The sequence below is a fragment of the Schistocerca nitens genome, chromosome 1 (assembly GCF_023898315.1).
Source record: "Schistocerca nitens isolate TAMUIC-IGC-003100 chromosome 1, iqSchNite1.1, whole genome shotgun sequence".
NCBI classification, from domain to species: Eukaryota; Metazoa; Arthropoda; class Insecta; order Orthoptera; family Acrididae; genus Schistocerca; species Schistocerca nitens.
Window position 1 is genome coordinate 874309436 of NC_064614.1, and position 24333 is coordinate 874333768.

At 43.8% G+C, this 24333-nt stretch overlaps 1 protein-coding gene across 1 annotated transcript in view; it reads left to right on the forward strand.

Annotated features, from left to right (window-relative positions):
• LOC126210217 (uncharacterized) overlaps positions 1-9797 on the forward strand; it is a 196635-nt gene extending 186838 nt beyond the window's left edge. Inside the window, exon 9 of the mRNA XM_049939435.1 lies at positions 5976-9797. Coding sequence (XP_049795392.1) covers positions 5976-6339 — 364 coding nt within the window. The 3' untranslated portion in view covers positions 6340-9797. The remainder of the gene's footprint in view (positions 1-5975) is intronic.
• The last annotated feature ends 14536 nt before the right edge of the window (positions 9798-24333 follow it).

The following is a 24333-nucleotide window of genomic DNA, read 5'->3' on the forward strand; positions in this document are numbered from 1 at the left end:
ATTGAAGAAGAAGTTGTAAAATAGTCTTTTCAAGATGTTGTTTGTAATTTAAGCCACGAAATGAAGGATCCATACATTCGTTTCGTATTCATTAGTGATTACAAACATTTATGTGTCGTAATTTACATACTTAGATGTCGTAATTACTTGAACACACACTATAGCTATACCTTAACAGTTTACAGGAAAGTGCACTACGCACCGTGTCAGAAAAGTGTACTAACCCATTAACCTTATTCGTCATGAGTATATATGCTTATGATTTTTCCTTAGGGCTTAATCTCGATGTAGAAGGAATTTCGAATAAGAATGGAGTTAGTATGGTTCAATTAGTTCAAATGGCTCTGAGCTCTATGCGACTTATATTCTGAGGTCATCAGTCGCCTAGAACTTAGAACTAATTAAACCTAAGTAACCTAAGGACATCACACACATCCATTCCCGAGGCAGGATTCGAACCTGCGACCGTAGCGGTCGCACTGTTCCAGACTGTAGCGCCTAGAGCCACATGGCCACTCCGGCCGGCGGACTTAGTATTTATTCCCCGTGTGGTAGTTCGTTTTATTTGATAATCGGTCAAAATATTCTTTATCATAAAATACACAAGTGAGCAATTGAACGCCTGCCTGAGTGGCCGAGCGGTTCACGACGCTACAGTCTGGAACCGCGCGACCGCTACGGTCGCAGGTTCGAATCCTGACTCGGGCATGGATGTGTGTGATGTCCTTACGTTCGTTAGGTTTAAGTAGTTCTAAGTTCTAGGGGACTGGTGACCTCAGCAGTTAAGTCCCACGGTGCTCAGAGCCATTTGAGCAATTGAATTGGTCCATTCGGCTATGCTGACGGAGCTGTGCCTATTAACCCCTAATGAAGCACCCCACCGTTTTGTATGGTGTGAGCTGGTGCATCACAAAGTTAAGATCAGAAATCAGAAACGATATCCTGACAGAGAGAATGCCGCAGTGTTCCCATTTGCCAAATGAGAGAGTGGCTGGAGCATGTGATCTCTCTCTCTCTCTCTCTCTCTCTCTCTCTCTCTCTCTCTCTCTATCTGTCTTTTCGCCGAATCGTGTGGAGTGGCGCAGTGTTAAGAAACTGGACTAGTATTCGACAGTATGGTGACTGAAACCCCATGTGCCCTACCCAATCTAGGTGTTCCATGGTTTCGCTCAGTCACTTCACACTTTAACCTGGGTGACAGTCACACTGTGTGACCTCACGTGGTATGGAATCATCGTCGCGAGCGAGCAGCGCTGTACTTGGAAATACTGAGTCAACGCGTTTGAGCATGGCACGAGGCTACACGTGACGAAATTAAGTATATATTTCCCATCTTTGATTAGGATCCAGACTTTGACCAGCATTAGCGAAGCTATAGTAATGTATTCCTGGGATTATGCTTTGACTTATACATTAGCTTACATTATTACTTTTGACATGAAATATACACTGAAAACCAAAGAAACGTGTACACGTTCCCAATATCGTGTAGCGCCCCTGCGAGCACGCAGAAGTGCCGAAACACGAAGTGGCATGGACTCAACTAATGTCTGAAGTAGTGCTGGAGGGAAGTGACACCATGAATCCTGTAGGGCTGTCCACAATTCCGTAAGATTACGAGTGGATGGAGATCTTTTCTGAACAGAACGTAGTAAGGCCTCCCAGATATGCACCGTGATGTTGATGTCTGTGTAGTTTGGTGGCTAGCGAAAGTGTTTTAAACTCAGGAGAGTGTTCCTGGAGCCACTCTGTAGCAATTCTGGACGTTCGGGGGCGTCCCATTGTCCTAATGGAATTGGACAGTGGACATGAATGGATGCAGCTGATCAGACAGGATGCCTACGTACGTGTCACCTGTCAGAGACGTATCTAGACGTATCAGGAGTCCCATATCACTCCAACTACTGACAGCCCACATCATTACAGAGCCTCCAACAGCTTGAACAGTCCCCTGCTGACATGCATGGTCCCTGAATTCATGAGGTTGTCTCCATACCCGTACACGTCCATCCGCTCGATACAATTTGAAACGAGATTCGCCCAGCAAGGCAACATTTTGCCAATCATCAACAGTCCAATGTCGGTGTTGACGGGTCCAGTCGAAGGGTAAAGATATGTGTCATGCAGTCATCAAGGGTACACGAAAGGACCTTCGGACTCGTGCGCCAACTGTGACAGGACGTTCAAACTCACTTAAATCTTGATAACCTACCATTGTAGCATCAGTAACCGATCTAACAACTGCGCCAGACACTTGTTGCCTTTTATAGGCGTTGCCGACCGCAGCACTGCCTTCTGCCTGTTTACATATCTCGGCAGTTTAACACTCGTGCTTATACCAGTTTCTCTGGCGCTTCAGTGTAGAATTGAACGTATCAACTGAGAGTATGCGCTACTTCATCTCCGTTGTCTGAAGGGACATCCAGCTATGTTCAACAATCAAAAAACTATTGCTGTATTATGTAATGGGCGGCTGAGTCAGTATTTTCCTGGGCCCTGACTGTTCAGTTTTTATATTTTATGTATCTCATTTCACTATTGTGAGATGTGCTGTAGCTAAAACGTGTTTGTTCCTTTCATTATTAGTCGACAGTCTAAAACACCCCACAAACGAAATTGAAAAAAAAAAATATGAAGGGAACTAACGGTTTCAATAAACGTGTGTTAATAATTTATTAGGCTCAAAACGCATCGGCAAATTGAAAAAAAGAAGGAAGGAACTATAACTTTGATTACCTGGATTGCATTTTATAATCCTACATTGAATATACCGAAGAGCTAAAAAAAATTGTTCTACTAGTGACGGCACACTTTCATTAGCCCATCATATGATGGGCCTCGCAGCGAGGAATATTTTCATTCGAATAGCTGATGATGGGTTTTGTAGTAAGGGTACCCACTGCACTCTTGTATAGCTCATTACTTGATAGGCCTTGCAGCGAGGGCATTCATCATAGAGTGAGCTTCATATTGAGGGCACATCTTCATAGCACCACCATACGGCGGTCATCGTAGTATGACAATGTATTTGATTGGAATGTCGTATGATGGACCTCATACTGAGTGCACTCTTTCACTGGGCTATCACGTGATGGGCTTCATAGTGATGGCAGATTTTCATTGTACCATCATACTGTGAGAATCATTACGTGGCCATGGTTTCATTGGGACATCATCTGATGGGCCTCTTAGTGAGTGATCTCTTCCGTGGGACCATAATATGATGGGCTTCGTAGTGACGGTACACTTCATTACACCATCATATTTCAGTTATCGTAATGTAGTTATGATTTCATTGCACTATCATATGATTGGAGTTTGTCATATAGATGAAATTGAAGGAGCGATCTATAATTCAATTGAAAGAATGTTATACAGCCAAAACCGCATTAATTAATTAATATTAATTATTGACGGCCGCTTTCAACACCTGAAACTGTCATCTGATCTTCAAAAAATTTTTGCTTAGGACTCCTCACGGAACACAATTAATAAGCAAAACATTTTTGAAGATCAGAAGGTGACACCTCCAACTGTCGAAACTTATTATCAGCAATAAAAATTCATTAATACGGTCTTAGCAGAACACACTTTCATGAAATATAATCTGAATGGCCTCATAGCAATGGCACACTTTCGTTGCACCATCATATAGCAGGCCTGACGGTGTGGTCATGCTTTCATTGGTACATCACCTCACTGGCCTCATAATGAGGGGCAGCCTTTCGCTGGACATTCTTATGATGGGTTTTGTAATAAGAGCTCACTTTCATTGCACCATCATACCACATTTTCATTGCACCTTCATATGATGGGCAACATAGTGTGGTTACGCTTTCATTGGAACTTCATTTAACGAGCCCAAAAGTGGGGACGTTCTCTTATTACAACATGATATGATGAGCTTTATAGTGAGGATATGCTTTCATAGGGGCCGCCATGTTACGGGTTTCGTGACGGGAAGGCTGTTACGTCACGAGGCGGTAACTGTTCCGAGGAGGCAAATTTTGCGTCCTCGCTGCTAATGATAAATGAGTGGAAGATAGCCAAATGATCTGTCACCGTAGGAATTTGTACATCCAAGCAAAAGATTAGTTGACACGAGGGCATTTTAAATAAATATAATTTACTCAACCTGTGAGGAAAAACTGCAAAACTGGTAACTTATGGCAGATGTGGCTAGCTATGAGCAGAGGCCCGACACAGGCGTGCGACTAAGTACACTGAATGTTTGCGGTAGAGCTGGCTATCAATAACTCGGTGTAACGTTCGGCACCAAACAGCGACTAGAAGACTTGTGCCCAGCTTGGAACACCGTTGTGCCAGTCTTCATTCACCGAGAGCCTGGAGGTTCTTGATTGGTGGCGATGTTCAAAGCGAAGGACTTTTCGAGGGGCCAGTTCCGGCAGTATCGATAGGCTACGGTACTACACAGGCCTTTTTTGAACCTGTCAGTTTAGGGGCCTCATGGTGAAGGCATGCTGTCATTGCACCAGCATATGATGATCGTTATAGTGTGACCATGATTCCATAGAAATAGTATGTGATGGGTCTTGCAGTGAGGACACTTTTTCATTGGACCACCAAGTGACAGGGTTTGACGGAGAGCATATGCCATTTCCGACGCGGACAGCTTAACTCAAGAACTTGCGCATTTGATGGCTGTTTTGAAGGAAAATGGAGAAGCAGATTCGTCGGGCTATGGAATTTGGACCATGCCTGGAGGTGCATGAAGAAGAACATAGATCGGTTGACTTTCTTCCTTATGCTGTAGGCATATCGTTTAAGATTGGACGAATTTTAAGCAACTTTAACATTGTGTTCCGTCCACTTTCTAAGATTAGGGCACTACTCAGCTCTGTGAAGGATGATTTATGGCTTAGGAAACCCGGTGTGTACAAAATTCCGTGTCAATGTGGGAAGGCTTACATAGGCTGTTCGATTCGCACAGTGCATGACAGTTGTGTGGAACATCGCCATCATACGATACTACAACAACCGGAAAAATCGGCAGTAGCAGAACACTGCTTGAATGAGGGACACAGTATGAAATTTAATGAAACTGTGGTAGTTACCAACATTTCCGGTTTTTGGAACAGTGTCTATAAACAGGCGATCGAAATTAGGTTGGAGGATAATTTAATCAACAGAGACAATGGGTTTCCTCTTAGCAATACGTGGAATCCTGTATTGTCTCGTATCAAAAAAGTTGAACGTTCTTCGGTGCGGCCCTGAGTGCGATATGTCGTTGCCACCAGTGTTCTACTAAGGACGGCGCCACCTCCCTGTCTTGGAGGGCAGCAAACCTGATGGTCGGCGCATGCGCCGTGTACTGAACCCTGGTAGGACGTCGATTTGCAGCCTGGCGTCAGTTCTCAGCGGGACTCATCAGCAGAGGCAGCATTTTCCTGAAGATGGCGACCAGTTGGATGGCCGAAATATCGAGCCAAGTTGACTTTAGGATCCGGCAACAAACGCGAAGAGAGTTTCAGGGTTTGTAATGAGGACGCAATTCATTGTTTCATCATACGTTTGGCCTCGAACAGTAGCCATTCTTTCATTGGACCGTCATGTGATAGGTCTCGTAGGCAGGAAACGTTTCATTGGAATGTCTCATGATGGGCCCTGCAGTGGGCGCTCATTTTCATCATATGGTGGCCTCGTAGTGAATGGTCGTCTTGATAAGAGAGCACGAGGGCACATTTGTTTAGGTCTGTACTATGACGAGTCTCGGCAATAAATTAAGGCAAATTCCGGGATGATTCTTTTGAAAAGTACATGGTTGATCAGTTTCAGATCCTTCCCAAATACGAGCTTGTCGTATGTTTATAAATACCGTATCGTCCGTGGGACATTAAACTGAAATCTTCCTGAATGTCTCTGTGATGACGTCGTCTACGAGGCATAGAAAACTGGTCGTAATTTGGCTAGGATTTGTGTAGCGTCCTATACTAAAGGTGCTGCTCTTGCGGCAGGTGTCCGGAGCTGAACGCGTGCATCAGCGCGGCGCTGTGGTGCGACGGCGCGCGCCACTGCCCGTCCGGCTTCGACGAGGACGACGCCAACTGCGCGTACCAGCTGGCGGTGCCGGCGCTGTACGTGGCGATCGGCGCCGCGGCGCTGGCCGTGCTGCTGCTGCTCGTCAGCATCACCGTCTGCGTCAAGCTGGCGCAGCGCCGGCGCGCCGCCGAGCGCGACAAGAAGGTGGCGGCTGCGGCGGCGGCGGCGGCGGCGGCGGCGGCGGCGGCGGGCAACGGCGCGCGACAGCTGCAGCACAACGGCGACAGCAAGCGGTTCGCCGAGTCGCTCTTCCTCGACGCCAAGGACTCCCTGTGTTGACAAAACGTCGTTGCCATGGAGACAACCGTGTGACGCCCGACCGTCTCCAGGCAATGCTCGCCCCGCCACAAGAAGAAGGGCAGCCGCGAGCCGCGGGTGCGCTTCGCCGAGTCGCCGCCGGCGCCACACTTGTTCCCCGCGGCCGAGCGGCAGGTGCTCTTCTACTGAACCCCAGGGCGTCGCCTCGCACACACGTGTGTGTACAGTCCCTCACAAACAGCCAGTGACGTATCCCGAACCGACATTTGCCGAGTTTAAAGCGTACGCTACACCGTATTTACTTGAAGAACAGCGCGACCATGCGGTGTGTGTGTGTCGCGACTGCGCACGTGAGCTGTTTTAACGGACGAATACTTACAGCTGACTGTGGAGCCTCTCTGTTATTCCGTGAACAGACATAAGAAACAGTTCTGCTTCCCGATACCGGTGGAATTGTGACACAGCGAGTGTGTGAGAAGTGTCATGCGAGTCAGTGTCCCTAGAAGAATAATTCTCGTAACGAGCTAAGAAAAAAACACTCTGGTTGTATACGATGTTAACCCAAACTGCACCAGCAAAATTCCGGAGGTTGTTGAGGGATATTACTTGAGTACTCCGGTATAAGGGACCCGACGTCTCCGGTGAATCGTAATTGTCCGTAAACTGAAAACCGTGAGGTTATTACCCTCTCTCTCTCTATCCAGCAACGCCTTTTTGCAACGCGCCATTTGAATCAGTGGCTATGCACTGCTTTGACGTGCTGGCGGTGTTTATTGTCCACTAAATCTGCTAACTATGCGTGGAATATAGAAACTAGAAACTAATATAATGAGCGCAAAAAAACGCGCGTCAACGGAATCTCCGTAAATCAGCCTATGCTACATCGCACTACTCCTTTTTAATTTTTTTTTATTTCAGTTCGTGCCCTGACAACCATTTCAACAGTGGAAAGTCGATACGACTGTGGTTAACGCGATAGTCGTGTCAGTAATGATGACACGAATGTGAGGACAACACAACGCTCAGTCCCCGAGTGGAAAAACTCTGTGACCCGGCCGGAATAACAAATTCTTAGTCATAGTGTACGACAGGCAAGGCGTTCTAGCAGGAAATGCTACTTCCCCTACCACAACTGCCGCTTCTTCTTCAGTTTACAAGCAAACTATACGCAGTAATTGCATTTTATTTGATTTATTATTACCTTAGACCCTTGTGCCTATACTGCACCGAAAAATATACGCATAACGGCGCAAATGTCGTCGCTATGTCTACGAAGAAACTTCTTCCACTCCCTCTCGCTACACACTGTTGAAAACAGTAATGCCCACATCACTCTTCTCCCTCAACTTGCTTTCTATACTGCACGCGTCTGTCTCGGCCTTGTTTTTCCCGCGAGCTAGCTACACGTTTTTCTTCGTTTCCCTGAGCAGATAAAATTGACTACCTGACTGGGAATCGAAGCCGAGCCTTTTTGGATAGCAGTTCGTCGCGCATATCTTGCAGCTACCAAAGAGTACCAGCTGTACGCTAACAGTGGCGCACACCAATGCGGGTAAGTTTTCTGGTGAAGTTGGCCTATGTCCACCTCGCGTGATGCTTCAAGGCGGTGGAAGAGCTGAACTGTTCCCACAGCAAAGGCAAGTCGGCAAGCATCACAACACTTTTGCATCAGTTCATATGCGTTTGTGTAACATGCCGTACATTATGGTGACTGTATGTCATAGAATTCCGCATTATTGTGGAGGCACTGTCACAGAAACAAATTGAATTTGAGTAACAGATCACTCGTAATTACATTTTTACTGTCCGCCTCGATAGCTGAGGTATCATATTTTGCCGGCACGGTAGCTCAGCGTGTTCGGTCAGAGGGTTGGCTGCCCTCTGTAATAAAAAAGCTGAGTTATGGATGAACGATGAACTTGAACAAGTGTAATGGGACGTCCACCCCGAACAAATGGAACGAACAATCACGAACAAAATGAGAAAAAAAGTGGTCAGCGTGACGAAATCCCATGCCAAGGGGTCCGGTTTCGATTCCCTGCTGGGCCGGAGATTTTCCCGGCTCAGGGACTGGGTGTTGTGTTGTCTTCATCATCATCTCAACCATTTCATTTCATTTCATTTTTACTGTGTAAAAATCCTCCGCAGGCCACCGTTCAAGAAACCGGAAATTCAGAAAATGTCCCTGAACAACCTCGGAAATTCTGTTGGTGATCTTCGGACTTACAATGTATTTTGTGAAATGCTTGATCTCATTCGTTAAAATGTACCAAGGTGAGATGGCCTGGAAACAAAAAACACCACCAGTGGCAGCTGTATTTTGTGTATCTCCACGACGCTAGGCTCGTAACCAATTGAAAATGACCCTGGTGGCTGAAACGGGACATGGCATTTGAAAGTAAAATAGCAACTGCTGCTATTGCTTATTTTCAGTTACTATTACAGTTGCCGACAATGGACTACAATGTTCGATATGCTGGACAAAAGAAGATGAGGTGTGCACGGGAACCTCAAATTTTGGTACCTACTTCAGAAACTTACTTGCTGTAGAAATGATTCTGGAGACACTATTTCTAAAAACTGAACGATGGCATAAAAACTATATTTCAATAAGGGATTTCAATAAGTCTCTGAATGTTGCAAAAAATCGAGTTGCTAAATCATTACAAGTTTCAGGTCATAAAATGACTATGCTACATAAAGGACGTTGTGAAGAAATATTTAACATTTTTTTCGGCCGTGTGCTATTAGACATTAAATAAGGCATTTGAATAAGTGGCGTTCATGTTTTACTAACAACATCCGAGCACATTCTCTGCAATTCTTGAACTGTGTCCCTAGATCACTGTGCTCTTGACAATCGAGTATATTTTATTCCGAGTATAAACGTTGTACAAGATAACTGGATATGTGAAGTTGTTACATGATGAACAGACGTCAATTACAACATCAGATTCCTAGACAAAGAGTAAGTACAACGGAAGACGACTGACTTTATGAACTGATGAAACGGAAATGCTACTCAGTACTTCTCAGTGGATGTCCTATAAAGAGCAAGTTGAAAGTAGTAAGAGTAAGACGTATTTTCATGGGAATGATACGTTATCTTTCTTGACTGAGATGTATTATTTATTTTCTGGTGCTATGCAACCCATATATATTACCTCGAAACATATTTGTGTAATGGAGGTGACTATTTCGTCAGTGTTGAAACGTGGAAGGACTAAAGACGAAGCTAGGGTGAAATGAATGCGGTGCAGAAGTCAAGGTCATCTAGACCAAAAGACTGCTGTTAATTTATTTTGTGATCTAGGGGGGGGGGGGATCTGTAAATTGGTTTCTGTTATCTTTCAACTGACAACTCAATGTCGCTTGTGATGCTATGAGTGCATATTTTATACGGATGCGTTTTGTGAGACTGCAATGAAATGTGTTGAGTATTATTTCGTCTAAATGACATGAACAAATGTGAAAGATGTATGCCGATATATAAATAAAAAATAAGTTTGTGTATTCTGTGTTCAAATATATTTCTTAAGTTATGTAAGACGACGCATTTTTTATAAGTTATGATTTCTTACATTTACTAGGCCGCTATTTTAAGAATGAATAATCATATTGCCCCATATAAAACATTTCTCACACATTAATGGCTCTATCCAGTATATTTTCACCAGGCTTTATTTCCATGGTTCTTCTAAATCTAATGATCCAGACAGTGCCCTTAGGCAGCACTGGCACGCTGAACAGGCAGTCAGGCTTTCTACCTGTCGTTATTGGGATACACACTGTTCTTTACTCATTTAAGTTGTTGGACAGTTATACATGCAGAATACTTCGAAATGCATTAAGAGGTAAGTCTTAATTTTATATATATATATCAAAAGTATTAAAGGAATATGACTTTTGTCGTCTCCCTTACTCCATTGAGCAATAATTGACGTATAGGTAAGTTACCATACTATATCTTTATCTTTCACAAATTAAGTACACAAGGGAACATCACATCGTTCAATTATATAACAAGAACTGAAATGTCCAACAAGTGTTGAGACTATCAGTAATGAGTAATAGGAAGACGATAGGTAGCTCGCGTTCTGTGAGTAGTAACAGTGAACAATAACTGCATGTAGGAGGCACACGAAGCAAGTCAAGTTATATTTCCTTTCTTTACTATTAGTCTACAACTGTTTTGTACAAATCATTTTGTATGCCTGCCACCAACCATCGCAACTTCTTTCCTTCCTTGTTTGTGTCGGTGCTGACTCCCACAGTAGCCGACACAACACCAGCAAAGTACTATTCTTTGCTTCCGAGTTACAATTACCCAAAGCGAAAATAAATATACTTTAACAATTGTAATACATCACAGTATTAGCTCAGTGTGCGCATTATTATACAGTTTCCTACGTCGATCATTCAGTTCATCCACAGTGTACCACATTTCTACACCAAACAACAGTCACACAACTCTACTATAAAATGATCCTGCAGAAGTAGAGCACACAAAAACGAATTTTGGTAATTACTCCGATCAGTATCCAGTAGCTCTTCGCAGTCACAACTCATCAACCAGAGGCTGGTCTCTGCACAGTCTGTGCTACTTCCAACGAAATATTGTCACATTTTACTTTCTCCCACTCCGCACTGTCAAAAACCAAATATCCCTCTTATCTCCACTATGTTTCACGTTAACCATCTACTATGAATTCAAAGACGTGATTCGCAATAACCATCTTTTGGTTATGCCGAGTAAGTCACTACTTTTACCAAAAGAACTAATTCACTGCACACTGTGAGCGCTACCATTCCATTGTGGCTAGAACCAATATAATTAGCAGTAGGTCCTCTTCACTGAAAATATTAAGTATAGCCAAGCTCTTCTGCATTGAATCTCCCTGAGAATAGCTCATCCGCGATTGACTTAGTCGTTCTCGAAACCGTTTAGGAACCATTTACCAAACAAATTCCGAGCTATACAACTTCTTTTAACAATTAAATCAATTTATATTGATTGGAGACTCCATGGAGTGTTCTGTGCACCACGACCAGATAATGGATATAATTGGAAGGAGAAACAGAATTGGTCGTATTTTTTTCTTTTATTATCCGCAAAATCGATTTTCGGTCACTTAGTGACCATCCTCAGTGCTAGAAGTTAAAAATTTCACATAACGATCAGAGAGTATAAAACAGATAATCACAACTATACCTGCGTATGAACATACCAGTTGGTAGGAACATACCTGTAATATACAATTAAAATTGGTAGGCACTGGTATCAACAAGCTTAGAGAGATCACATAAACTGAGGCCGCTGTTTACATGCACCTGTTCAGCAGACCTCGGTGTGACAGGGCTTGGAACGCCCTCTATGTGACATGTGTCAAGTGAAGACTTAATATTACTGGTTTTGCAAGATATTAACACAAAATAACTCTTGTGCATTTGTGAGTCATGAAGTAATTCAAATTTAAAATGTACCTAAAACACATAGCAGACGAAGGGGGAAGGAAACATCTAAAATACATTGGCGTATTGTTTTTAAAAAAACAAGCTTACAAAACATAAAACAGATCGATATTAAGTTGTCAGAGTGCAGGACTCTGACTTCTAGCACTGGGGATGGTCACTAAGTGACCGAAAATCGATTTTGTGGATAATAAAACAAAAAAATACGACCAATGCTGTTTCTCCTTCCAATTATATAAATTCAATTTTTAGATGGAAGTCGTCCCTTCTTCTCGTGACCGGCTGCTACCAACGTAGTCTCTGCAACTCGACTTACACTGTAACATAGTGTTTGAAGAAAACATATAAGCAACATATAACAATAACATCAAAATCCCATTCAACACATTTTATTTGAAATCCGGCCACTGTAACAATAACCTTCGACGAAACAGGCTACTGTAACGACTCTTCATATTAACTGTTTCCTTTTGCTCCATTTCACCCTCCACCAAACATATGGAGCGTACATTGGCATTCTTTCCGCCCTGTACGCTATGGACTTGAGGGGCTCCATTACCCTTCTAGCATTGGAGCTCCCTCTACACTTGTTCGGACTGGGCAGCCGCGCTGACTCAGTATTAACAACCCTGGGTAGCACCTCGCAACTGTTGCCAGGGCGTAAAGGTCCAGCCGTGCACCCTGTTTCCTGTTTCTCCTTTCATCCAGTGACACGGGAACCCATCTCGGCCCGCCATTCACTGTCGACTGTACGTTGCGTATCAGTAGTCGCAACGACGATGAGTTTACCAAGGGACTCCAGCGACACCACAGCTCATCACTGACGCCATGATGTCGCTGCAGCTTTGAGCAGTGGTCCGAAGCCTGTCGACTGTGACCAACGCTGCCTCCAGTTCTTTCCGTCGTAGCATTTGACTGAGTCTCTGGACAGTGCAGCGCAATCTGGAGGTATTTGTACATGAGGGACACTGGTCAGTGGGCCACCCCTCCAAGGGCACCTAACGGTACACTCGCCGCGGCGAGGGAGAGATATTTGGCTGTCGTAAATGGGCTGTCGGTTGGGCGGCTGTCCCTAGATCGTTGCTGCGCCATGTAAATGGCAAAGATGTGTATTTGGTTGATAACTTACCTATGAATAATAAGTGATTATCTCAACTCTCGCGTTTCATTACAGTCTGAATGGATTCGAACCACGATACAGTCTTTTTCCTCCGGTACATCTACGTTTTCGTCTGCAGAAGCTAACATTTTGGTCCTACGGGCCGGATTGTGATGGATTCGACGAAGTAACGCGCAGCGACAGCCATCCATCGGCGGAACGGCAGCGACGAGCTTCGACGGAGCAACGCGGAGGCGCAGCCTGCAGCACCAAGACGACGCATTTGAAAATTAAGCACAAGGTCTGACTATCCTGTTTCCTGTAATTCCCACCCATTGCTGTTTTTGCTGATGCCTGCCGCCGCTAGCTTTCTTTGATTGACGAAATATTAAGAAAGAAACTTGTAACCACACGTTCTGTGGCGAAAGCAAGCCTCACACTGTTGTTAAGGTTTGCAAACGAATTCAATGTAACAGGTAAATCGGACACTTCTACATTACTATGAGGCTAGGACAGTTGAAAAAGATGGTGGAAAAGCACGAGGACGCGCAGTCACAGCTCGAATTGTTTGATGATGTACAGAGTCATGCTGAGGACAGAGAAACTTCCGAAAATATGACCTTCGAGGTTTCGAAGAAAATGAGAGCGATTCAGACGAATTAGACGAACGCAGTTGACAATATTTCGTCAGATGCTGGTCTGCCTTGAGTGTATCAAAAGGTGTCATCAAGCTGCCCTCCATAAAACTGCCATCATTTAACGGTGACGTAACGCAATTCCGGCATTTTCACAACATTTTTGTCAGTCTCGTCGTAAACAATAAGGAACTACAGGACATTGCTAAGTACCATTGTTAAGTTCATTAAAAGGTGAAGCAGACAATGTAATTGCCCATCTTCCTGTGACTAATAATAACGTTAAGGGGGCCTTTCATTTGGTCTGTAATAGATACAATAATGCTCGACTGATAGCATTAGCACTCTTTAAGAAACTGCTAACGCTACCGGCAGTGATAAACCCATGTTCAAGTGAACTTCGTGCACTAATGAATGAGGCTTTAAGCAATGTGCATGCGCTGATGGCATTACAGATAGATGTCTCTTTGCAAGACATAATTACATCACAGCTCCTTACAGAAAGGACCACAACGGTCCCATCACGACTGTTAATAAACATCAGTATGCGCCCAACACCAAGCAGTTTGGGCATTCGAAATAGACATACGTTGCTACAAGTACTGCATGTGTTATGTGCTACTAGCCTCACGCGCTGCACAAGTGCAGCAAATTCAAACAAGCCACGGTAGTGAATGCAAGGGTGTTGTGACGCGCAACAACTTGTGCTACAACAGTCCGAAGAATGATCACAGGGCTTCTCAATACAACTCCAGTACCTGTCATACCTGTGGCAAACGACACCACACGTTATTACATGCACAATCACAACGGATACAAGATGCACAAAAGAAGGAATGTACACGTGACATGCAACACGAGCGCAATGTCAAACATCAGTCAACTACAAGGAGCTATTTTTCACTGAAGGTGATTCCAGGCAAACGAGCACTCCTTGCGACAGCGATAATAAGGTTGCAAGACATCAATGGAAAATAGCAGACTTTTCGTGCTCTATTAGATGCTGGATCGCAGTCATGCTTTATATCCAAAACATGTGCACAACGCCTCAGACTTCAAAGATGGCTTAGCAGAGTGCCGATTCAAGGAATAGGTGCAACTCGCTCAGAAACAAAACACCACGTCTCTATACTAGTGGGCTCCTGTGTAAGCAACTTTATGTCATCTCTCGAATGCTTAGTTTTCCCAAAGATAACTGACACGTTGCCTGAACAAATAATTGATCGCAGTATATGACACTTGCTTAATGTACAACTCGCTGATCCAAAGTTTTGGTCTTCTGAAAAGATCGATGTGTTGCTAGGAGCAGAATTTTGTACATGGATTCATAAATCAAGGGCTATCTCTATAGGAACTGATCATCCTGTGCTTCACGAGACAGAACTAGGTTGGGTCATATCTGGTCAGTATCAAACGGCACAGCACAACATTTCGTCACGGCTTCCGGTCGTATCGTGCTTTGTAAAAACGAACACTGATGTTCAAACACTGTTGAAGAAATTCTGGGAGCTATAAGAATTAAATCGTGATGTAATGACGAAAGAAGAGGAACAATGTGAACCACACTTTGTGCGACACACAGCGAAAGATTCCACAGGCAGATTCGTTGTCCATCTTCTGTTTCGCGAAGAGCCAAGCAAATTCGGCGAATCTTTCAACACTCCAGCAAAACGCTTCTCTCAGGTTGAACAGAAACTGGCGAGACATCCGAAGCTTAAAGAAAGCTACACACAGTTTATGAGGGAATATGAAGACTTATGGCATATTGGAACCAGTAGCTACACCTGCTGCAATTTCATACTACATGCCACACCATGCAGTTCTTAAGGAAGCCAGCTCGATTACCAAAACACGAGTAGTTTTTGATTGTTCGGTCAAAACAAGCTCTAATTTGTCGCTAAACAGTTTGGTGATAGTCGGACCAACGATTCAACAAGATTTGTGCTCCGTAATATTACGCTTCCACATGCATCGCATTGCCATCACAGCTGACATAGAGAAGATGTATCGACTAGTTCCGGTAGCGGATGAAACTCTCTCCTACCAACCTGCGGAGGAACGACCCATCTGCACCACTGCAGGAATATCAGTTAAAGTCAGTCACATACGGAATGGCCTGTGTACCTTTTCTTGTGGTACGATGTCTGTTACAATTAGCTCATGAAGAGGGCAGATGCAGCAAGGCAGCAAACATTCTTGCTAATGACTTCTATGCGGACGATTGTCTCTCAGGTGGCGATACAGTAGAGGTCCAGCAAGATCTCACGAAGCTTTTGAAGAAAGATGTTTTCTCATTACGAAAGTGGTATAGTAACAGTGTGGAATTCCTAGAAAATAACCCTCAGAGTTAAGTGACACACGAGTACCCTTACAGCGTGATAACGACGAGGATATTAAAACGTTAGGTTTCCTATGGCATCCAGTTGCTGATCATTTCCAAATAGTGAACAATGTCAAGCCAGCATGTAAGGTCTACAGCTTCATAAAACGCACTGTACTGGCTCTCACGTCATGCATTGTTAATTCTCTGGAATTAATCAGTCCCATTGTTATCACATTCAAAATTCTTTTGCAACATCTGTGTCAGCTTCAGGTAACATAGGACGAACCCTTGCCTCAAGAGCTGAATTGCATGTGGCAGACACTATACAGAGATGTTCGTATGACAGATAATATTCGTGTTGATCGTAGAGTCGTTACAGAAGGAAACCTTGTCAGCATTCAACTGCACGGATTCTACGACGCTTCAGAGAAGGCCTATGGCTGTTCTATACATGCACGATCAACTAATCATCATGGACTCACATGTGCGAAACTATTAACCTCCAAAACACAAGTATCTCCATTGACAAAGTTGTTCTTACCCCGCCTGGAACTCTGTGATGCTCTCTTACTGTCGCGACAACTACTCGTACATCATGTTCGCTCGCTGGGTAAAGGCACAGAACGAACTTACTTGTGTACTGACTCATCCATCGTACTGGCATTGCTCGCAACTCCACCCACGCAGTGAAAGACATTGGTGGGGAACTGTGTCGCTGACATACAGGAAAATACAGCAGCCGCGGTATGGAATCATTTATCTACAATGGAAAACCCAGCTGATTTGACTTCTCGAAGTGTGTCTCCTGCAGACCTGCAAGAAAACAGCCTGTGGTGGGAAGGACAAGCTTGGCTTAAGGAAGACATCACTTCATGGCCTATGATAGATACCTCCTGGGGCCCAGGAGCTGCCGGAAGAAAGGGCTAGTCCTCTGTCACATCAGCAGAGCTATTCAAGACGGTATCATCTGTCGATTCTCAAAGTTGTCACGATTACAGCGGATAATGTCATACTGTCTTAGATTCATTAAAAACTGCAAGACTGCAAAGTGAATGAAAGTAACTGCTGAGCTGTCTCGCAGTGAACTGCCGGACGCTTTGCTACAGTGTGTCAGGATAGCACAAGAAGATAGATACGCGACGGAAATCTACCAGTTGAAGACCGCAAGGCTAGTGGATAGAAACAGCAAGCTAAAATCACTGCATTCTATCCTCGATGACACGAGACTGCTACAGGTTGTAGGCAGGCTAAAAAATGCTGAACTGTCATATGAGGAGAAGCATCAACTCGTACTGCCACCTAACCATCATCTCACACAACTAATGGTGGAAAGTGAACGTTGTCGTGCATCCCATGCTGAATGTCAACTGCTGTCTCTCGGAAAACAATACTGGATACCTAACGGACGAAATGCAGTCCGCCGTGTTCTGCATCAGTGCGTGACTTGTCAGCGATTAAAGGCGAACCCTGCACAACAGCTCATGGGAGACCTGCCACGCCCACGTGCAGAAGCTGTGAGGATATTCATCAATTGTGGAATTGATTACACAGGACGGTTCTGTGTGAAAACCGGCTCACGGAGATCCGTCTTAAAGGAAAAGTGCTACGTTGCCCTGTTTGGACGGTTGGCTACCAGAGCAGTTGTAGTATCACGTCGAGAGAATTTGATATTTCATTATATTTTCTGTCTTATGACGAGTGTGCGAAAGTGGTCAAGAGTCAACGGAGTGGAAAAGCTCTTCGTTTTTGTTAGAAGCTGATAGTGTCCAAACGTCTACTACGCACATGCTTATAAATGTATTGTGCAACGGTTCATTTACATCCTATTTGACGAACATAATAAATTATACATAATCTTGCATCGCAGAAACTACGACGGTAATAAAGACACACAAAGATATAGTGGCTGCGAGTGGCAGCAGCGATGCTAAAAAGAGGCTGTTGTACATTATATCTCTGACTTTGTTAGCCGACTTTTTCTTTGTTTTGTGTTGTCTTCCTAGGGGAGTAGAGACAGGTATATATTGTTGTATGAAAGGGATAGTCTGCCAATGCAATCAGAACTGTCACTTTAATGTTTGGTGTCTATATAGAAAAGGTGGATAGATTAAAAACCGTTCTAATTCGAAAGAACTCATCTTGATGAATAAACGGCGAATATAATCATCGTCAAAGACAACAAAATAGGAAAAGGTAATTCACTCTTTTAAAACCCTGACTCTTCAAACTGAACATTATATATGTTTAAGTTTTACCAGCAATATTTACATCCTGTGGCCAAAATAATTTCAAGTATATATATATAAACCAGCGACGAGCGACATTTCGTCTTTTCTCAAAAGTAACATTCAGTAACCTGGAAATGGATTTATTCTCGCTACAGCGATTAAGGATCTGCTGCCATTTTCATTCCCCTCCCGTTTTTCTTTGAGATCGTGCAGAACCATCAATACTATATCGTCGATCACCGCAGTTGTGAAGTCCAGAGATCGACATCAGAAGAATTCTTCCTCCAGCGAACCTCTATTGCTGGATATACAAAAATAATAATAATTATGATTATTTTCAGAGAATCTTCAAGTTTTTGTTAGGAAAATTCCTGCAATTAATTTCACAAACATTCATAAGATTCTTGTTTTTTTCATTTTTCTATCTGCACATTATTTCGATTAACTTGCGGAAGAGATATTATGTAGTGCATTTGGAGGTAGTTGGCAAGATGACGATTGAAGCATTCCTGTCGGCTCACAGAAGATTTGTTTCACGACGGAGTTTGTGCCAAAATCTGTACAGCGACAATGGGAAAAACTTCGTCGGAGCTAGTCGGGAACTTCGCGAGTCACAAGCTGCTGTGTGCAGTCATTATCAGCAGACACTTTGGCGGAATATGGGAAGCAGGAGTGGAGTCCTTCAAGTATCACTTGCGGCGAACGATGGAAACCATACGTCCAACTTTCGAAGACGACAACCCTGACTTGCTAGATTGCTTGCTTGAACTCTCGTTCTCTTACGCCACTGTCTTGTGATCCTACTGATCCCCAAGTCCTCATTCCAGGTCATTTCCTTACTGGAACCGCAATCACAAGTATCCCTCAGCCAGATATAAATAGGTACAGCCAACCTGAGCTTCCTCGTAAGGTGGGAACTACTGCAGCAAAGCTTCCAGATCGTTCGGCGGCACTGGTCATCTGACTATCTGCATCATCTGCAGCAGTGGGCCAAGTGGACGGTCCCTAATCAGAATGTGCAGCCTGGTGCGCTGGACATAGCAGAAGAAGATAACCTGCCACCCTTATGTTGGAAACTGGCCGTCATTGAAGGAGTACACCCTGGAAGCGACGGAATGGTGCGAGTGGCCACTATTCGCACACCGCAATGGGCTTTCAAGGGACCAGTCTGCAAACTATGTTCCTTACCGACTGACGTGGTACAAAGGTTAAAAGTGTATTCGTGTTTTTTGTGTGTTTTTATCCTTTAGTCTTGTGTGTACCTTGCAGCAGACTCAGTGTATTTTGTCATTTTCTGTGTCTGAATGTATATTTGTTTATGAGATTGTGCTTTCCAGATACCAGTTACAGACTCTATGAACAGAACACCTGCTTGAAGGACGCAATGCTGTGTGTATTTACTTGTTTTATTTCCTTGGTTTTATCAGGACTTTTGTTACTTGTATTACGCTGGAAAGAAATTAATATTTCTGTGGCGGCCGGTATGTTCGGTCGTTCCATTTGACTGAGCCTGTGGACAGTGCTGCCCTCTCTGGAGGTATTTAGACATAAGGGACAGTGGTCAGTGGGCCACCCCTCCAAGGAGCCCTAACGGTACACTCGTCGCGGCGAGGGAGAGATTTGGCAGTGGTGAATGGGCTGTTGGTCGGGCGGCGTCCTTAGCTCGTGGTCGGGAGCACCACGTAAACGGCAAAAACGTATATTTTGATTATTAACTTACATACGAATAATAAGTGATTATCTCAACTCTAGTGTTTCATTACAGTCTGAATGGATTCGAACCAGTATACATCCCAATTCATAGTCCTCCGGTACATTTACGTCTTCGTCTGCGGACGGTAACCCAGCTGTTTATGGACGACGGCAGTCTATTCTCCATGTGTCTGCACGCGACAAGCGCGTAGCTACTATATACATTCTCAAAAGTATCACACTTCAGGATAACTTGAAAAGAAACAGATCCCTACAGGGAAGAAAATTACCTAACTGTGGCGCTACTGAAGTTGGGATGTACACAAATACAAAAGAGAAGAATAAACAAATTATTAAATCTGCTCTATAGATTCCTCACTAAACACTACGACTGCGAGATCACAAGCTCTTAAAACAGAAAAAAATTTCGCTGTTGAATTAAGACATATCAACAGCGGCGTTTCACTAGAAACTCAGCTCACACAAAAATTACTGCAAGAAATAAACACGCAAACTCGAAATGTAAATATACACCAGGCAATCAAATAAGTACAGAAATATCTCGTGATTCTTCACTGGGAAAAAGCTGCGGTTACTACCAGACTCAATCTAATAAAATTTTACATACACCTGGATATGATTGTGCTTCACTTTTCTGCTACATTTTTTACGGCAGCAACTTACAAACGCTAAGATAGGTTTGCACAGTGGGATGACATATTACTGCCACACATCAGGTATTTCACAATCTCGCCGACTGTCTTTGAGAAACACTGTCACACACAGGGAAACATAGTTTACTGAAAGCGTCATTTATTAATACCTACGTGAAATAACTGAAGAAATCTATACAGCTAGATAGAATTCTGATTCACGTCATGAAACGTATCCTATGTCCTTCCTTGTCGGCAGTCCATAATGCTCACGCGTCAACAATGACACCGGTTAGTTGTAACTGGATTAACTGTAACCGATTAAGGAACCAAATACAAGATTGTCCCTCAATCACGAAACCAGTCTCTGAAGAATGCCGTTTGCTGACCAGAACTAGGAGCCTCCTAAAAATGTTTTAATGAAGTATGGAAAACACCAAGACAGAGGCGTCGAGAGACTTGCCAAAGCTGAGTATTGGAAGCAATTACAGATAATGTACACAGAAGGGCATAGCCGTGCCGGTGTACAGAAGATAGGTAGAGGGGGGCCCTTGGACTCGCTTGGAGCTGTCTGCACTGACCCGCAGCTGACGTGAGACGAGCGTAAAACGATGATCTAAGGAAAACGCACATCTAAACATCGGAAGCGAAAAAAGCGAAAATAAGGAAGCGACGACGTGAAAACAAAAAATCATAAGACTCGAAATCAATTTCCCGAAACAGAAACGAGGCACCTATAACAGTGACAAAAGCGCTGTCATATGGGAACCAGATACTGTTACTTGCAGCAGGCGGTAGTGTGTCCAGGAACTAAGGTAAGCTATTACAGTTAAGGATGCTACTAGAACTACAAATCGTAGGAAATCGGATTATGAACTATTTCTGCCCGAACCTTCTTGGAAAACACTATCTGAAAGTGTACGTTGTGAGACAGCCAAAACCTCAAACAGTGATGTGACCATTGCCCACAGTCGCTATCACATCGCTTACTCGTAGAATGTTTGTTGCTCAAAGTCTCTTTCACCGTATCCTTGGTATCTCACATTCTGAAATCAAAGGTAGCATTGCCATACAATTCAGAACGAAGACAAACGAAATGTAATGTGAACGTGTCTTGTAGATATGATGAGTGTCTCTTATTGCCCACACTGCTGAAACGCTCCGGAAGCTCTCTTTCGAAGTATTGACTCATCCTCCATATAGTCATTATCTTGTATATATGGTTCTCGGGCGAGACGTCGGATGTCATAGTGAAAACTCCACAATATTTCGTCAGCGCAACTGGCCGACATCTTCAGGTGCGACGAACACACTGCTAAGGCAAGACCAGGGCTCCCCATTTATGCCAGTTGTAGGCAGGAAGCCCTGGTCCTGCCTTAGCAGTGTGTTCGTCGCACCTGAAGATGTCGGCCAGTTGCGCTGACGAAATATTGTGGAGTTTTCACTATGACATCCGACGTCTCGCCCGAGAACCATATATACAACATGTCCGTCGGGAAATCCTCAAGCAACACAGTCATTATCTTGCCACTTCCGAATACCACTTGTTTGGCCCAGTCAGACAGGCGATAAGGGAGCATTGATTCACGTGGGACCATGAAATGCATGCGTGGCTCGCTGCTCAGCCGAAACCTTAATTTCTGAGGGCCTTGCTTTCTGAGGGCATGATGAAGCTTGTACAAGGATGTACCAAGTGCGTTGAAAAGCAAGGGAACTAATAAATGTCGAGTGACTAGGGCCTCCCGTCGGGTAGACCGTTCGCCGGATACAAGTCTTTCGATTTGACGCCACTTCGGCGACTTGCGCATCGATGGGGATGAGATGTTGATGATTAGGACAACACAACACCCAGTCCCTGAGCGGAGAAAATCTCCGACCCAGCCAGGAAACGAACCCGGGCCCTTAGGATTGTCATTTTGTCGCGCTGACCACTTAGCTGCCGTGGGTGGACGACTGTTGTTGTTGTTGTGGTCTTCAGTCCTGAGACTGGTTTGATGCAGCTCTCCATGCTACTCTATCCTGTGCAAGCTTCTTCATCTCCCAGTACCTACTGCAACCTACATCCTTCTGAATCTGCTTAGTGTATTCATCTCTTGGTCTCCCTCTACGATTTTTACCCTCCACGCTGCCCTCGATTGCTAAATTTGTGATCCCTTGATGCCTCAAAACATGTCCTACCAACCGATCCCTTCTTCTAGTCAAGTTGTGCCACAAACTTCTCGCCTCCCCAATCCTATTCAATACCTCCTCATTAGTTACGTGATCTACCCACCTTATCTTCAGCATTCTTCTGTAGCACCACATTTCAAAAGCTTCTATTCTCTTCTTGTCCAAACTGGTTATTGTCCATGTTTCACTTCCATACATGGCTACACTCCATACAAATACTTACAGAAACGACTTCCTGACACTTAAATCTATACTCGATGTTAACAAATTCCTCTTCTTCAGAAACGGTTTCCTTGCCATTGCCAGTGTTCATTTTATATCCTCTCTACTTCGACCATCATCAGTTATTTTGCTCCCTAAATAGCAAAACTCCTTTACTACTTTAAGTTTCTCATTTCCTAATCTAATCCCCTCAGCATCACCCGATTTAATTTGACTACATTCCATTATCCTCGTTTTGCTTTTGTTGATGTTCATCTTATATCCTCCTTTCAAGACACTGTCCATTCCGTTCAACTGCTCTTCGAAGTCCTTTTCTGTCTCTGACAGAATTACAATGTCATCAGCGAACCTCAAAGTTTTTACTTCTTCTCCATGAATTTTAATACCTACTCCGAATTTTTCTTTTGTTTCCTTTACTGCTTGCTCAATATACAGATTGAATAACATCGGGGAGAGGCTACAACCCTGTCTCACTCCTTTCCCAACCACTGCTTCCCTTTCATGCCCCTCGACTCTTATAACTGCCATCTGGTTTCTGTACAAATTGTAAATAGCCTTTCGCTCCCTGTATTTTACCCCTGCCACCTTCAGAACTTGAAAGAGAGTATTCCAGTTAACGTTGTCAAAAGCTTTCTCTAAGTCTACAAATGCTAGAAACGTAGGTTTGTCTTTTCTTAATCTTTCTTCTAAGATAAGTCGTAAGGTTAGTATTGCCTCACGTGTTCCAACATTTCTACGGAATCCAAACTGATCTTCCCCGAGGTCCGCTTCTACCAGTTTTTCCATTCGTCTGTAAAGAATTCGTGTTAGTATTTTGCAGCTGTGACTTATTAAACTGATAGTTCGGTAATTTTCACATCTGTCAACACCTGCTTTCTTTGGGATTCGAATTATTATATTCTTCTTGAAGTCTGTGGGTATTTCGCCTGTCTCATACATCTTGCTCACCAGATGGTAGAGTTTTGTTATGACTGGCTCTCTCAAGGCCATCAGTAGTTCTAATGGAATGTTGTCTACTCCCGGGGCCTAGTTTCGACTCAGGTCTTTCAGTGCTCTGTCAAACTCTTCACGCAGTATCGTATCTCCTATTTCATCTTCATCTACATCCTCTTCCATTTTCATAATATTGTCCTCAAGTACATCGCCCTTGTATAAACCCTCTATATACTCCTTCCACCTTTCTGCCTTCCCTTCTTTGCTTTTGTTGATGTTCATCTTATATCCTCCTTTCAAGACACTGTCCATTCCGTTCAACTGCACTTCCAAGTCCTTTCCTGTCTCTGACAGAATTACAATGTCAGCAGCGAACCTCAAGTACATCGCCCTTGTATAAACCCTCTATATACTCCTTCCACCTTTCTGCCTTCCCTTCTTTGCTTAGAACTGGGTTGCCATCTGAGCTCTTGATATTCATACAAGTGGTTCTCTTCTCTCCAAAGGTCTCTTTAATTTTCCTGTAGGCAGTATCTATCTTACCCCCAGTGAGACAAGCCTCTACATCCTTACATTTGTCCTCTAGCCA